This window comes from Triplophysa dalaica, chromosome 14 (assembly GCF_015846415.1).
Source record: "Triplophysa dalaica isolate WHDGS20190420 chromosome 14, ASM1584641v1, whole genome shotgun sequence".
Lineage (NCBI taxonomy): Eukaryota > Metazoa > Chordata > Actinopteri > Cypriniformes > Nemacheilidae > Triplophysa > Triplophysa dalaica.
In genome coordinates this window covers 15,399,471-15,413,414 of record NC_079555.1, presented here as the reverse complement: position 1 = coordinate 15,413,414, position 13,944 = coordinate 15,399,471, and the positions used below count along the sequence as shown (strand labels likewise).

The window sequence follows — 13,944 nt, the reverse complement described above, 5'->3', positions numbered from 1 at the left end:
CTTCTAACTATTATAATATCATATAGCTGCCATATAAACAAATTTCAGTTATTACTCCCATTTAAGTGTAATTTCAATTAATAGAAAAGGCCAAAGGAAGATAGAGCAATTATTACAACGTACTTTGTTTAAAGGTCCAATGTGTCATTTTATGGAGGATCTACTGACAGAAATGCAATATTATATATAGTATTATGTCTTCAGAGGTGTATAAAGAGACCTTACATAATCAAGCATTATGTTTTTATCATTTTAGAATAAGCTGTTTCTATGTACACACACCACAGGTCCCCTCACATGGTACAGGCGTTCCGTAAATACGTTATCTCCTCCAGCAAAATGTGACAACACTTTAGTCCCTGTGTCAGCCACCGTAGTGCTTCAAAATGGAGGAGTGGAGTGAGCCGTTGGTTGTAATTGGCAACCTCAACGCTAGATGGTGCTAAATTTCAAACACTGGACCTTTCACTAACATCTTTTTTATTTCTTATATGTTTATTTATTTGCCCTTATTTCTAAACATAATAGTAGCTGAATGTTGTGAGCGGCTCTTCAGTCTGTGGTGTCTGCTCTATAGGTGTCTCTGGAAGATAACAGCAGCTGAAGCAACAACTCTTCAAACTCAAAAGTTTATCTCAATAAAGTTATCAAATAGAGATGTTTAGATACTTGACAAAAAAAGTGTGTGATAGAGTTAGACACAGAGAGGGAGAGAGATTACAAGAAGAAGGGGAAAAGGCTGAGTTTAAGCAGCCGTGAGTCATGAATGAACACACATTGTGAGCTCAGTGAAAATCCTCACAAGTTCATGGAAAAAAAAGTGCTTTGTGACACCAGGATGCAAGACAGAAAAATAACAGAAGAGAACAGAGTTGTCCTTCTGCTAAACCATAGCTCCACAGGTCTAAGATCAGCGTCTACCAGCCATTTGCATGAATGTATCCATACAATCACCTTTCAATTAATATCTTCATTAAAATATCTGCATGCGTAAAAACTTTTTGTAATATCTCAAATGAAATAAACATATATTAAAGGAATGAAGATTCATTTTCCCAGTTTCCTTTTATTTTACAATGATTATCTTATTATACTGTATATGTCCATACTGTTTTATTTGGATTTCTAAAATCTTTAAAATTGTCTGTTTCGCAAGTTAATGCACTCCAAATGTTGATGAAGAAATGAAATATGCATTGAATGACTTTAGTTTGTTCCTTGATTTTTTGTTATTTTTTATATTTATTTTCCATCTCTTCACAAAAACCATAAGATACAATATTATATATGAAGGATATGAAGAATATGAAGCCTCCGCCAGTCCCACCTTTTAGCTCTTTCTCTGTTTATCATCTTATTTTGGCCTTCACCTTTGCTTCATTTGAATAAAGTACACAGCTCGCTTACGGGAACAACCGAGGAAAACCATCACTCCCGGCCCTCGCCACCTTTTTCCAAATGGTTTTTGCGAACCTCGCCATTTAGAAATGTTTTTAATTTTACTCTTCACAACTGCCCGCACCTAAGAAACGGACAGCGGTGAAGAAGGGGGCTAAATATAAACCTCTAAAAGGTAGCTTTGTGAAGGTGGGTGCCGGAGAGAGTGAGAGGCAACGAAATTCTCCCTGCGGCCTAACAGCTTGGAAGGAGCCAGGGGCCAAATTTTTTGCCCTCAATGAAAGAAGCGATTGTCCGGGGTCCCGCGGAGCCAGGAAAGTTAACCCAGTGGTTTGGTACTACTGGCAGGAATGCCAATGAGAAAAAGAATGAAAGAGAGAGAGAGAGGGGGATAGAGACACTCTCATTCGTTCGGTCAGATACCTTCAGCCTTTCAAGAAAAAAGCTCCTTTTGAGGTGTTTATAAATATCACCTGTGAAGCAAGAGGCAAATGAGCGTAAATGAGCATGTGTCGGGCACGTTCAAAAAAGACTCTCGAGTTGTTTATTTAGACAGCGGGCAGTGAGAGAGGGGAAGACTGGGCAGGGGGAAAGAACAGATATTTTAGGAGCAGACTTCATTGAGAAGAAGGCCTCATTGATGATGATGGGAAGGAGGGAATGCTCATTGGAGAACAAATTCTCTACCTTCACCAAATCCATAGGGGCTGACAGTACACCAAACGTTGCTTTCTGTTTGTCCATAATTCCATAAATCTCTGCCCTGGACTATATATATTTAATACGCTGTCTTTTGTTTGTAAATACTCAAACACATGTTGTTTGCATCAAGTATAACTTCAAACCTCGACATTAAGTGGTGGGTTGTCCTTGAGATAGCATCACTCAAATGTGCTTCATAGTTATGGTAGTAAAATCTAGTAGATTATACGGATTAAGACAAAAACACATTTGAGCATTACAAGTGCAGAGAGAGCCACTGGACATTAGCTCTATTCATACCGCCGCCTCTCTTCCCCATTCCTCCACCTCTCTCCAGCCACAGTTGTTTGTGGACCCCAGTAGCCTAAAAACAGAAAGATGGAAAAAGGGAGTGAGGAGAAGAAAAGGAAGTCACTGTCCTGTCTTGGATAGACGCTTTTGTAGAGGAGACACTCATGTCCTCAAACCATCGAATGAAGTTTTAACATCTACAAGTTTTGTGCTTATTACATACATGTGATTCTTTGCTCCTTAAAGGGAGCTCACACTCAAAAATTGTCATCGTTTATTCATCTTTATGACCCTGTCTTCCGTGGAACACGAAAGAAGATATTTTGAGAAACGTTTGAGTGGTTTTGTGTTCTTTAAGAAAATCTCCTTCTGTGCCATGAAGAAGAAAGAAAGTCATACAGGTTTGACGCGCGGGTAAATAAACAACAGAATTTTCATTTTGGGGCAAACTGTCCCTTTAAAACATTGTGGGGGTTTAGGTGATAATGTTTCAGGAGTTGAGGGTGAACATCTTTTTAGAAAAAAACACGAACGCAGCCCCTGTGCGTAATTTATTGATGGATAAATATACACAGTGTATGTGTGACAGAGTGGAATGTACAAATGTAAGCTTGTGTGTGTATGAGAGGAGACATGAGAGAATGTGTAAGGGCATGAGGAAGAGAAGCATTTGACACATTCCAGTGCTACGGCTAGTGAATGATGTGATTCTGTCTTCCTCACACGAGGGTGTTGTTTTTAGACCCTCGTGCCGCTATATGGAGAGAAGGGCGGACCGTTAATTTGGCCCAGCTGGGTTCCTGTCATTGCTAATTGGTGCAAACGAGGGGAACCCGAGACCGACAGGGCACGAAAACAAACCCCCCAGTAACGTGACTGTGGCAAGTAAGAGGGTGTCTGAGAACTTGGCGATGCCTACCGACCCTCAAGATTAAAAATACTTTCACCTACGAGGGAGACTTATCTGATCTGATCTGAGTGAGGTGTAATACCTCTTTGTGTTCCATGTTAACATTATAGCTACAGTTGTGGCCAGAGGCAAAAAAGGCCAAGCCAATTCAACACTTCACTCAGGTGGCCGAGACAAGCTGGAACGCTGCAGCAACTGTCTCTCCGTGTACCCTGGAGCAATATTTGCAAAGAAGCTGCTTTCAAGCAAGCTTAGCTTTTAAGAAATGAAACAAATAAGACATTCAAGAGAAAGGAACCGATTGTTCACAGTTAATCCTATGCAAAATCCATCATGTACAAAACCGCTATAAAAGAGATCGAAAGATAAAAAGTGATTTGGCAAATTGCTAGGTTATTCAAAACTTTCATTGTATTTTGTTTATGTGTCTGTCTGCCCTATTTAAGTTATACTTGCTGTATTCAGAGATCAATACAAACTAGGCTGAACAGTTACAAACTGAGATAACACATATTAATGATTTATTATTATTATTAATATGATTACTATTGACACTAATCTACTCTTCAGAAGCTTTACATATGGTGTAAGTGCCATAAATAAGAAAACAGCCATGGAAAAATGTAAGAGACTATTTTACATTTTTATTTCGGTCCAGTGTCTGTTGAATTTCATCTTAATCAAACTTCAGGAGTGACAAAAAATCATCCAACAGCAATGTGAAAGATTTACAGCATGACAAGACCCATGAAAACTAATAAACATCCGGGTTATCACAAAAAACATAATTTTCATAAATACATGTACAAATACCACTGTTGTATTGCTTAAAAGTGAACATGAACTTCTTTTCTTTGCAGCATTTTTGGTCTGAGGAAATACAGTGCATCTTTTTAGTTATTTTTACCTGTTTCTCCAGTTTTAATTTTCTGCAAATAAATGTAAATAGAAACAATATATTTATTTTAAATATGGGACAAATGTTGTTAGTAGTTCACAAAATGAAACAAAAACAATTTTAACTAAACACATTTCTTTGAATAGTAAATTCAGTAAACGGAAAATAATTTTGAAATGGTTTCTTTTTTTACGGCTGCTGTATTTATGACAAATTTATGAAAATGTTTTTCATAAGCCCTCTGGAGGAATGCAGAGGTTAGTTAAGGTATAGCAGTCAAAATGGTTAATAGTTAGTTGAATAAATGATGTGAGATGAGTTTCATATTGATTCTTTGAATGAGGTCATATGTGAGGGGGTGGAGCTACTCTCACTGGCATCAATAATTGCAGTGTTTGTCTGAAAGTAGGCGTGTCCTCAGCAGATAATTCAAAACAATTTGTCTGCACCTGAGTGTTATCAGTCTGCTATATTTTTATGTTTGTATTATGACTGACAGTCATTTAAGTGAATTCTTCTGGTCAAACTCCACTCATTTCTAGTTCAGACCCACTAACCTAGGTTTACTCTACACACTATCACTCATGAGCAAGGTTTTATTACTAAAGGAAGTGTGGGTAGATATTAGTAAATGATTTTTGGCCACAATTCTCCAAAATACATTTAGTAGAATTATTAGGTATATAAATATATGTATAGATTAGGTATAACACTATTTGGGTATGCATGCAGTATTTATGTTTCAAGGATTGATTTTTGTTAAGACTAGATAAAAAAACTGTCGACAGCAACTACATTCACAGATTGTTGTAGGTCACTTTAAGTAATTAATTATAAATAAAATTAAATAATTATTTTGAATTAAATTAGAAAATAAAATAAATAAATGAATTGTGATGACATTACAATTTTTCAGAATGTTGAAACTAACTGCTTTATTTATTTTATTGTAACATGACCACTAACTGTGTTGGAAACATTTCCCATGCCATTTTTGATGTCATTTAGATATACTAGATATATAAACTATAAAATACATTTTATTTTAACCCTGGCATGTGCAAGACTCAAACAGGAAAAAAAACATAGCATATAACTGTAACTAAGCCGGTTCATTGTAAGCGGACAGATTAAAAGTAGTGAAACCGAGAAAGTCTATACAATACCACAAATGACAGTTCAAGAAAGAACAATCAATAGGTTTCAATGAAGACATATTTAAAGATTTGTGGAAAGGTCCTTATCTATTTAGACAGTTATTTGATCTTGGAAGGATCCTAGGAGGCCAAAGGTAATGGTTGTGGTTTTATGTGTGTGCATTTGGATGTACCATGAGAATGAATTCAGTAGGAATGTCTTTGCACATCTGGGGTCCATGTGGACATGTTAAAGGACAGATGAGGAAGAAAGTGTCAGTCTCGACTAGACCAAAAGACAACACAGCCTGACTTGACAGCCACTATCCAAGGCCCTGTAAATCACCACAGCACACACACATTTCTATATGGGACTGTTAAACCTGCCAAAGCTCTTCTCTCCAACACAAAAGGGTGGTTTCAAAACTGTTTATTCAGTTTAACCACCAGAAATCCTTCATCAGTATCACATACACACACACACACACACAAATGTTTTTTTTTAAAGAACTATTTAAGTAACTGTACTTCAATGCTGGACCTGAAGTATGTTGTTCTTCACACTTGTTTGGTCAAGTATTATGATGTGATATTTTGCATTATTAATGTGACATATAAATTCTATGTGGATGTTAAAGCATCTGTTTATATTTTATCATACATCTGTTGATGAGCCCAGACATCAGAACAATATTTCTTGATTGTATGTCAAAGCTACGTGAAAAATCTGTTAATAAAAAAGTAAAATGTCATTAAATTAGAGTTATGGCACCAACATGAAAAAACAGTAAAAAATAACAGTACAATTATGTTCTGTTTTTTTTACAGTGTATGCATGGGCTTTCTATTTCAAAAGAGGATAATCAACGTGTTATGGATGTGACAGAAATAAGACACGATTTTTTAATTAAAATGTACAGACCAGAAGCAATAAAACCCAACAAATAGAGAATTAATGGCTTTTTTTAGCACATAAAATAGTCAATTTATTTATGAGGAATGTGGACTGTTAAGTTTCTGACAATTCTAAAAAGCACTACTCACCTGACTATGGAAAATCATGTCCCTAAAAGGTACTTTAAAAACTTTAAGAGAGACCTCACGTGGGTATCTAAACCACCAAAGGTTGACATCTGTGATATCATTATGAAGAAAACCTTAATATTTTCATGGCAATGTTGACATTTGCATGGAATTGTCTGTTCATAATTTAATTCAGCTCTAGATGAAACTCATAATACATCTGTGACGTGAAGCGAAAAGAGAAGCATATTTTACAGTCTTGATACATACCCTAACCCATTTTAAGCAACCCATTTAAGGTAGTACGTTGCAAATAGGCAGTAAAAATTCTGAGTAAACCAAGATGCGCAACTGTTTTGTCGCTGGAAATTGACTTCATTATGAATTTACAAATCGTCTCCTCTAGTGATTGAGGCTAAAGTGGAAAAATATATTAAGTTATATTAAATGAATGAATCACAGCACAGAAATAGTTTTGCAGCGTATGAAGGCCAAAAAACAACACTACAACGTGAAGGATTTAAAGCATATAAGTATCAATTAGCTGTAATGTTTGTGGTCAGGCTACACAGAACACACTGCATTTGACTATGAGGCCTACAGTGACACAGAACACCAGGCCTCTGTTTTGTTGACACAGTCATCAAGCCAAGATCAATCTGCCTCTCTGAAAGGAAAATTTAATCATGCTGTTCGGCTGTCGTTGTCTCTGTCTGGCCTAATCAGCAGCCATTTTACCTTCACCCACAGCATGCCATAGAGCAAAGTCCAACCCTTTATCTACCTCCAACCTACGCACTATGAATGCTCTCTCTCTCTCTTTCTCTCTCTGTCACACTCTTGTTTATGCACTTTGCTGGCTCACTTTCTGCACCAAAACCAAAGAGCCAACGTGACAGTAAATTGTACTGAAAATAGTTTTTGAATATAAACATACAACAATCAAAGTACACTATGGTGAGGAGGGAATACGTGGCACTGCGAGACAACCTAGGACAAAACAGTTTGTGCATTATTTGCATGGCTGTAACCAGAGGGCAACAACCTCCTCTATATTCAAAACAGGGGTCAATAAATATGCATCTATTAATGGGCAATTCTATAACTTTTACTTTTAATGAACTGTGTGATATAAAAGTTGTAAAAGTGTGACGTAAAATCAAACCACATTTAATGACAAAATATTTTTGAACTATCACATTTTAGATCAGAAAAAAAGAAACATGTATTAATATATATGCATTGACCATAATTCTACTTGAAAATGAGTAATATGTAAATGGACCATTTATCATCACGAGTCAAACGTCAGCAGCTATAAAAAAAAAAGAGAAAGGACATTCTAAAACCATCTGCCCTGAAGCACACCTCAAATTAAAAACCTGACACCTGAAAAAAACGCCGGAGGCATGAACAGGGTGGAGCAATGAGGGCCCCATTTGAGCACGTCTTTACAGAACATGAGCAAAAGTCAACACGACACACCCCTTCTACAGGATACAGTTAAGGATGCTCCGCTTGTCATTTGCATATAACATCTTTTGAGAGTGCCAGGGACGTCTTTTAGATTAATTTTGTATTTCCTGCTCCGTTTCATTATTGAATCCCTTTTAACTCCTTATAAACGGTTTGCAGACACACCTTTTTTTTAAAGCAGGAACAGAAACAGGCAGTGGAAGCAAAAGAGATGATAGAGTTTTATAAACAGTTATGATCCTCCAGCAAATGTTTCTTATCAGTGTGGTGTCATATCAGCAGGAATAGGGCTCGCAGCGTGTATAAGTACTGAAAGAACGGAAGTTGTTACTCACCTTCACTCTGTCCTGTAAAAAGCCAACGTCATAACAGCCATGCGTGTTTTTCCGCTCTCAACGTCACTACCTGGCACCTGTTGCACTTTGAGAACACTGTGAACTATTGAAAGCATTTGGTTCGGGTGGCACATGATTGCGAAACCAATGGCTAATGAAACAGTTTTTTTAAAAGAAAATCCACAAAGTCATTAAATTCGATATGACCCAAGTTCTTAATTGGGTCAATAATTTCCACGAGAAAGGTAAGCGGCAGGTTAGTCACAATGGGAAAGGCCCTCTGTTACCTGTCCCTATATTTTGCCATTGTGTCACCATGGAAACCATATCAGCCCAGAGGTGGCTATCTTATCAGGTTAGTGCCCCAGCAGCAAGGTCCCTTTGTGTTTCTCATGAAGAAATAGCATCTATAGATTCTCACCAGGAGACCCGGGGCAGAGTCTATTTTACATTCACTCACTTTTTCTAGCCATGTCTCTTTCATCTTCTCTCACTTTTGCAATCTGCTCTGCCTTTGAAAACTTCTACAGAGCAACGTGACAAGTGTGAATGGTTTCACATCCCTCTGTGATAAAACAAAAACACCTAAACATGGCCTCGGAGTTCTGTCGGCCATTTATCTAAGAAGTAAGAAGAAAAGGGGATGTTGGGAGCCTTCAAAATAAAACGATTTGAAGAAAACAGGAATACAATGAAAGGGTTGAGGTATAAATGACGTAGTTATTCATTATAGCCGGATGCTGTTGGGTCGGTAAATGATGGCAGGTTATTATCCTGACAGATGGAACATGTCTGCGAGGTGGTTGTTAAATGGCTCATGCCATTTTTATGCTTTTTATAGAGTATATAAACCAGTTTTCTAATTGTTTTATTTAGAAATGTGTCTAAAGTCAATTGAAAATGGCAAGTGAAATCGTGTTCAGATTTACTGTGTATGTTTTACTATGCAGCTCTGTGATGAAAATGTCTTTTGCTTTTATTAAAGGGATAGTTCACCCAAAAATACAAATTCTGTCATCATTTACTTACCTTCTAATTGTTCCAAATCTGTATAAACGTCTTTCTTCTGATGAACACAGAGAAAGGTATTTGGACAAATGCTTTTAACTAAACAGTTCTTTGACCCAATTGACTATAGTGGGAAAAATAACTTTTTATTCTGTTTAACTCAGAAGAAGATATTTTGAAGAACGTAGGACAGCAAACAGTTCTGAGGTACTTTTGACTACCATTGTCATTGTCATTCCTAATATGGTAGTCAATGGGGTCCAACAACTTGATTGCAAGCATTCATTCAAATATCTGTCTCTTTTTTCATCAAAACACAGACATGTATAAAGATTTGGAACGACTAGAGAGTTAGTATTTTTGGGTGAAATATCCCCTTCTCTTTCAGTGCACTGTAAAAATTTCAGAGTTCTTAAAGAGCCGTTCTATGAATCAATGGTGTTTCTACATAAATGCTGATTTTATCTATTTAGGAAAGATTTATTCATTTTCTCATTTGCTAGTTTGGGTTTATTACTTCGAATATGTTTACTCAGTGTTGGTTTGATCAAATTAATTATTCACAGGAATCAATACTAAAAAACACTCAGGAGAAAGAACTCATTTGTTTTTCTGTTTTTTAATAAGAAAAGAACATTAAGAACATACCATGAAACAATCAACCACATAAAGCAATATATATATATATTAATATCAAGACACTTATATTCTAAGACCAACCATCAAAAAGCTGGCTTTAAATAAACATTGTTTTTTACAACTAAACAGTACAAGAACATAAATTCTGACCTGCTTTCTTACAAAATGATAAAGGTTTGCAAGAAGTTTGTTTATGAAGTGATGGCTAGGCATTTTCAATTAATCTGCTTTTAAATCTCTTAGGAGGTAAGATACATCTAAGACCTTAACACCTCATGACAATTTCCATCATTTTCTGGCCTAAAAGCATTGTTGTTGCCAAATGATCTCACCCCTTGTACTAAGGGGTCATTAGTGCAAACTATTGTATGGAAATGACCCAAAGTACATTGTCTGCTGATCTTAGTAACAGCTAAAGCTGAGCTTTGCATACTTGACAGTGGAATTGATGCAAACTGAAAAGATTTTCAACTGACCCTATTTCTAAAAAGAAACAAAAAATAGGGTTTACCACAGTTTATGTCAAAATTGTATGTCTATATTTACCTAACCAAAACCTCCATTAAGCATATACAAAACGACTTCATTAATGGCATAAAATTAAAAAAAAGTAATTTCTTCAGCTTCTCTAAGGAGCAAGCACAAAGTATACAACTCTCCGTCAAGGGAAAAAGTGTGCACTTTGTGTAGTGCATTTAAGCTGAACATGACTATTGCTGTAACACAAGACATGATAGTTTCCCTGTAACACAGTAACACCTGCACACAGCAGTAACCTGAACTCAAACATGCCGCAATCATACCTACGTCCTCTAATAATCACATTGTTTCATGTAACTTCAAAACACAAAATTAAAAGATATATTAAATTCTTCCCTTCATAAATAAATGCCTGACTCCTGCTCCCCGGAACGTTTGCAAACAGTATATACACATGGCATCATTTGTATACATCTCCTGTGTTTTTATTTATGAGAGTTGACCAATCTCAACAAAACAAGAAAGCAGAATTAAATTTGTCTCTGAAAAGGAAATGAGAAAGGGTTTGCCCAAAAGCATTTCTCAAGAGTCTGCAGAGTTGTTTGGGAGATGCATTATGACGCGTTCAGGACAGACCTGCTATAGAGGGTCTGGTAGTAGGCACCGGAGTCCATGGCGGATGGTCCCGCATTGTCATAAATCTGTTTGGCGGCCACAGGAGACGTCGCGTAGCTGTTGTAAGCCATCACCTGGTCCTGATACGACTTGAGGTCCATCTTCTGCTCATTGGACATGAGGTTGGTAATGGAGAAAGGGTGGTTGAAATTGTAATGGGGATCCATGGACTTCATCGGGTCGTTTTGCAGATCCAGGTGCTGCATTGGGCTGGCCAACAGATGGGGACTGCCGGACATGCCCTGAGAGTGAAGGTGAGAGCTGGGAGGCATGGAAGAGGTCACGGATGTTTGGATAGGCACCGGCGAGCTGTGAGAGAGTCCAGGCGCCTGAGATGGGCAATCCAGCTGCACCATGTTCCTCTGCTGCTCCTCTGATGCTGATCCAGCATGGGAGCTGTCGGAATGGGCCGAGTCGGCGCCTTCTGAGCCCGTGGCAGGGCTGTGCTCCTCCTGCATTCCCTCATCTCTGTGCCCACCCTTGGTACTGCCACCTTCCTGGGATTTGCTCGTGCTCTTCTTTCCCAACTTTTCCTCGATCTTGAAGCGCTTCTGGCGACGCAGGTAGCAGCCGTTCTCGAACATGTTGCCGGAATTGGGATGCAGCGCCCAGTATGACCCCTTGCCAGGCTTGTCGGGCGAGCGGGCCACTTTGACAAAGCAGTCGTTGAAGGACAGAGAGTGGCGGATGGAGTTCTGCCAGCGCTGTTGGTTCTCGCGGTAGTATGGGAACAGATCCATGATCCACTGGTAGATTTCGTTGAGCGTTAGCATCTTACTGCCGGACTGCTGAATCGCCATGGTAATGAGGGATATGTAGGAATATGGGGGCTTGGCGTGGGTCAGAGAGCGACGGTAGGGCTTCGGCACCTCCTTAGTCCTGTTAAGGGAGGTTGGAGATGGGTAACTGATCTGGGACATAGGCTGACCCATGCTCTGGTAATGGGAAAGGGGACCCAGAGAGGAGGCAGACGAGCCCAACTGGGACAGAGAACTGGGGTTCAAAGAGGACCCTACCGGGGACAGGCTCATGTGGTTGGGGCCTCCACCCATGCTTGTCAATGGGCTGCTGTTGAGAGCTGCGCCGGGGTAGCCCATATTCATGCTGGATGTGGAACAGGCCGAGTTCAGATTTATGTAGCTGTTCAAGCTGCTCATTGAGTTCATGGCAGTCTGTGTGGAATACATCTAAAACAAATAAATAAATGAGAGAGAACATTAGTGTTTTCATATCAGCAATTGCTTGAGAACAAAATCTTCATTTATAAACACAATTGTATGCACGGAGATCATTCCGAGTATAATCTCAATCATGTAAATTAAATCGAGAACGAATAATGAACTGTGTTGCTTAATATATTATTACATGGATTTTTTATTGTTTATTATGGATTTTGCAGCGCGCTTTGTTTGTTTGTTTGTTTTATTTCGTTTTTACTCTGTTTTACCTGTATATAAAATTATCTAGTGGTTAAAATGAAAATACAGCTGTGTGTGGAAACCTTAAAGAAAAGCGAATAAAAAGGAAATAATTATTATTTATGAGATTACGAAACTAAAAGTGGGCAATCATTTAAATTTACTTGTGGACGCGGTTTTAAAAATTAACAAATCATTTTGTGTTTATGAAATGAATTGGGAACGAGTTGTCTTTTTGACTTATTGACACAAAGAACGTGTGAAAGAGACTGTGGCGTCAAACTGAAATCGAAATGTAGAATCATCAAAAATAGACTGTATATTTCCTTTTTAATGTGAGACGTACATTCACACGTAGCCTTATTTAACATCCTTGGTTTAAATGCAGGCTTTAGAAATATTAAACAAATGTTAATTTTTTTATTAAAATTAGAAAAATATATAAGCTAGGTAACTTCTGATTTAAAGTGGAAATTTCTCTTACTCACAACACGATTTGGCCACGTGTTAAAAAAGAAGAAAAGTACGCAAAATAAGATTCTAACTATTGATGACACAATATGACTATTCAAACACAATAAATAATATTTCTATGAATCAATAATCCATATATTTTTCTATCAGTCTATTTATTTATCTACATAAAATGTGTAGGGCGATATATCACAAATGTATAAGACTGAAGAGCTGAAACTTACCTCACTTGCCTCACTGTAGAAAGCATTCCATTCCGGAATTTCATGAGATTCCATCTTCACAGAGCTCAACATCCCCAAATAAAGTTGTAACTCGAAAAAAAACGGGATAGTGACTGAGGACTAAACCGTGTTAAATTTTCCAAAACACCAAAGACTTTCTGATTCCAAAATCACAAAATCCACAAAATACTAAAGCGTGAACTGTAGTAAAAAAACGTTTATGACGTTGGGATCTTCTCTTGATTAAAATGCGTTTTCTTCTCTTCAGTCCCTTGGATCAATTAAGTGTTGTCTCATGATGAGTTCTTTCACTCAGTATTCTGTAAACATTTAAAAAAAATAATCCTGAAAAAGTCCAAAGCGAAGCAGCCGTGTAGACGTTGACCGTGATGTGTCTGTGTCAGGTCGCTGTGAGTGAGTACTGCAAGAAAGTCTAACCTCCAGGCTTTAAACTCACACAGGTAAGGGACCGCCCCAATAGCCCATTTGAATACTGTCCCGGGACTCAGGAAGAGATCCCTACAGGTCTCTCTTGCCCCCTGGTGTTCTGTATATTGGCCGGCGGACACGTCCGTCTCAATTGTCATCACAAACAACTTCAGGCCTGACTGACATGAAAGTGAATAGGATAAACCTATACAAAATATTAAATTAAAGTGGATGTTTTAGTTAATAAATACAAAACATGTGCTGTGATGTAGGCTATACGTCGATATTTTGATATCAGGTGACGTGCTGGTAATAGAATTGTTTTTATTTGACATTTGACATGATTTTAATTTTCTCATCATATGGTGGTGGTTGTTTCTGTCTCTCCTCATTGATGTGTTCAGGTCAGGGCGGTATAAGCTCATCAG

At 37.8% G+C, this 13,944-nt stretch overlaps 1 protein-coding gene across 1 annotated transcript; it reads right to left on the bottom strand.

The window, feature by feature from the left end:
- Window positions 1-9,777: 9,777 nt before the first annotated feature.
- On the bottom strand, window positions 9,778-13,492 carry foxa3 (forkhead box A3). The gene is made up of 2 exons (XM_056766946.1): window positions 13,088-13,492; window positions 9,778-12,158 (listed from the first exon to the last, which is right to left on the bottom strand). Exons 1-2 carry the CDS (start codon window positions 13,157-13,159, stop codon window positions 10,911-10,913), a joined length of 1,320 nt encoding a protein of 439 aa, XP_056622924.1. The 5' UTR covers window positions 13,160-13,492; the 3' UTR covers window positions 9,778-10,910.
- Between the last annotated feature and the right edge of the window lie 452 nt (window positions 13,493-13,944).

Excerpts from the sequence above, each read along its gene's own strand:
- foxa3 (XM_056766946.1), bottom strand. The coding sequence starts at position 13,159 with ATGTTGAGCTCTGTGAAGATGGAATCTCATGAAATTCCGGAATGGAAT. Across the intron at positions 12,159-13,087 it reads TCTACAGTGAGGCAAGTGAG|ATGTATTCCACACAGACTGC; the intron begins GTAAGTTTCAGC and ends TATTTGTTTTAG.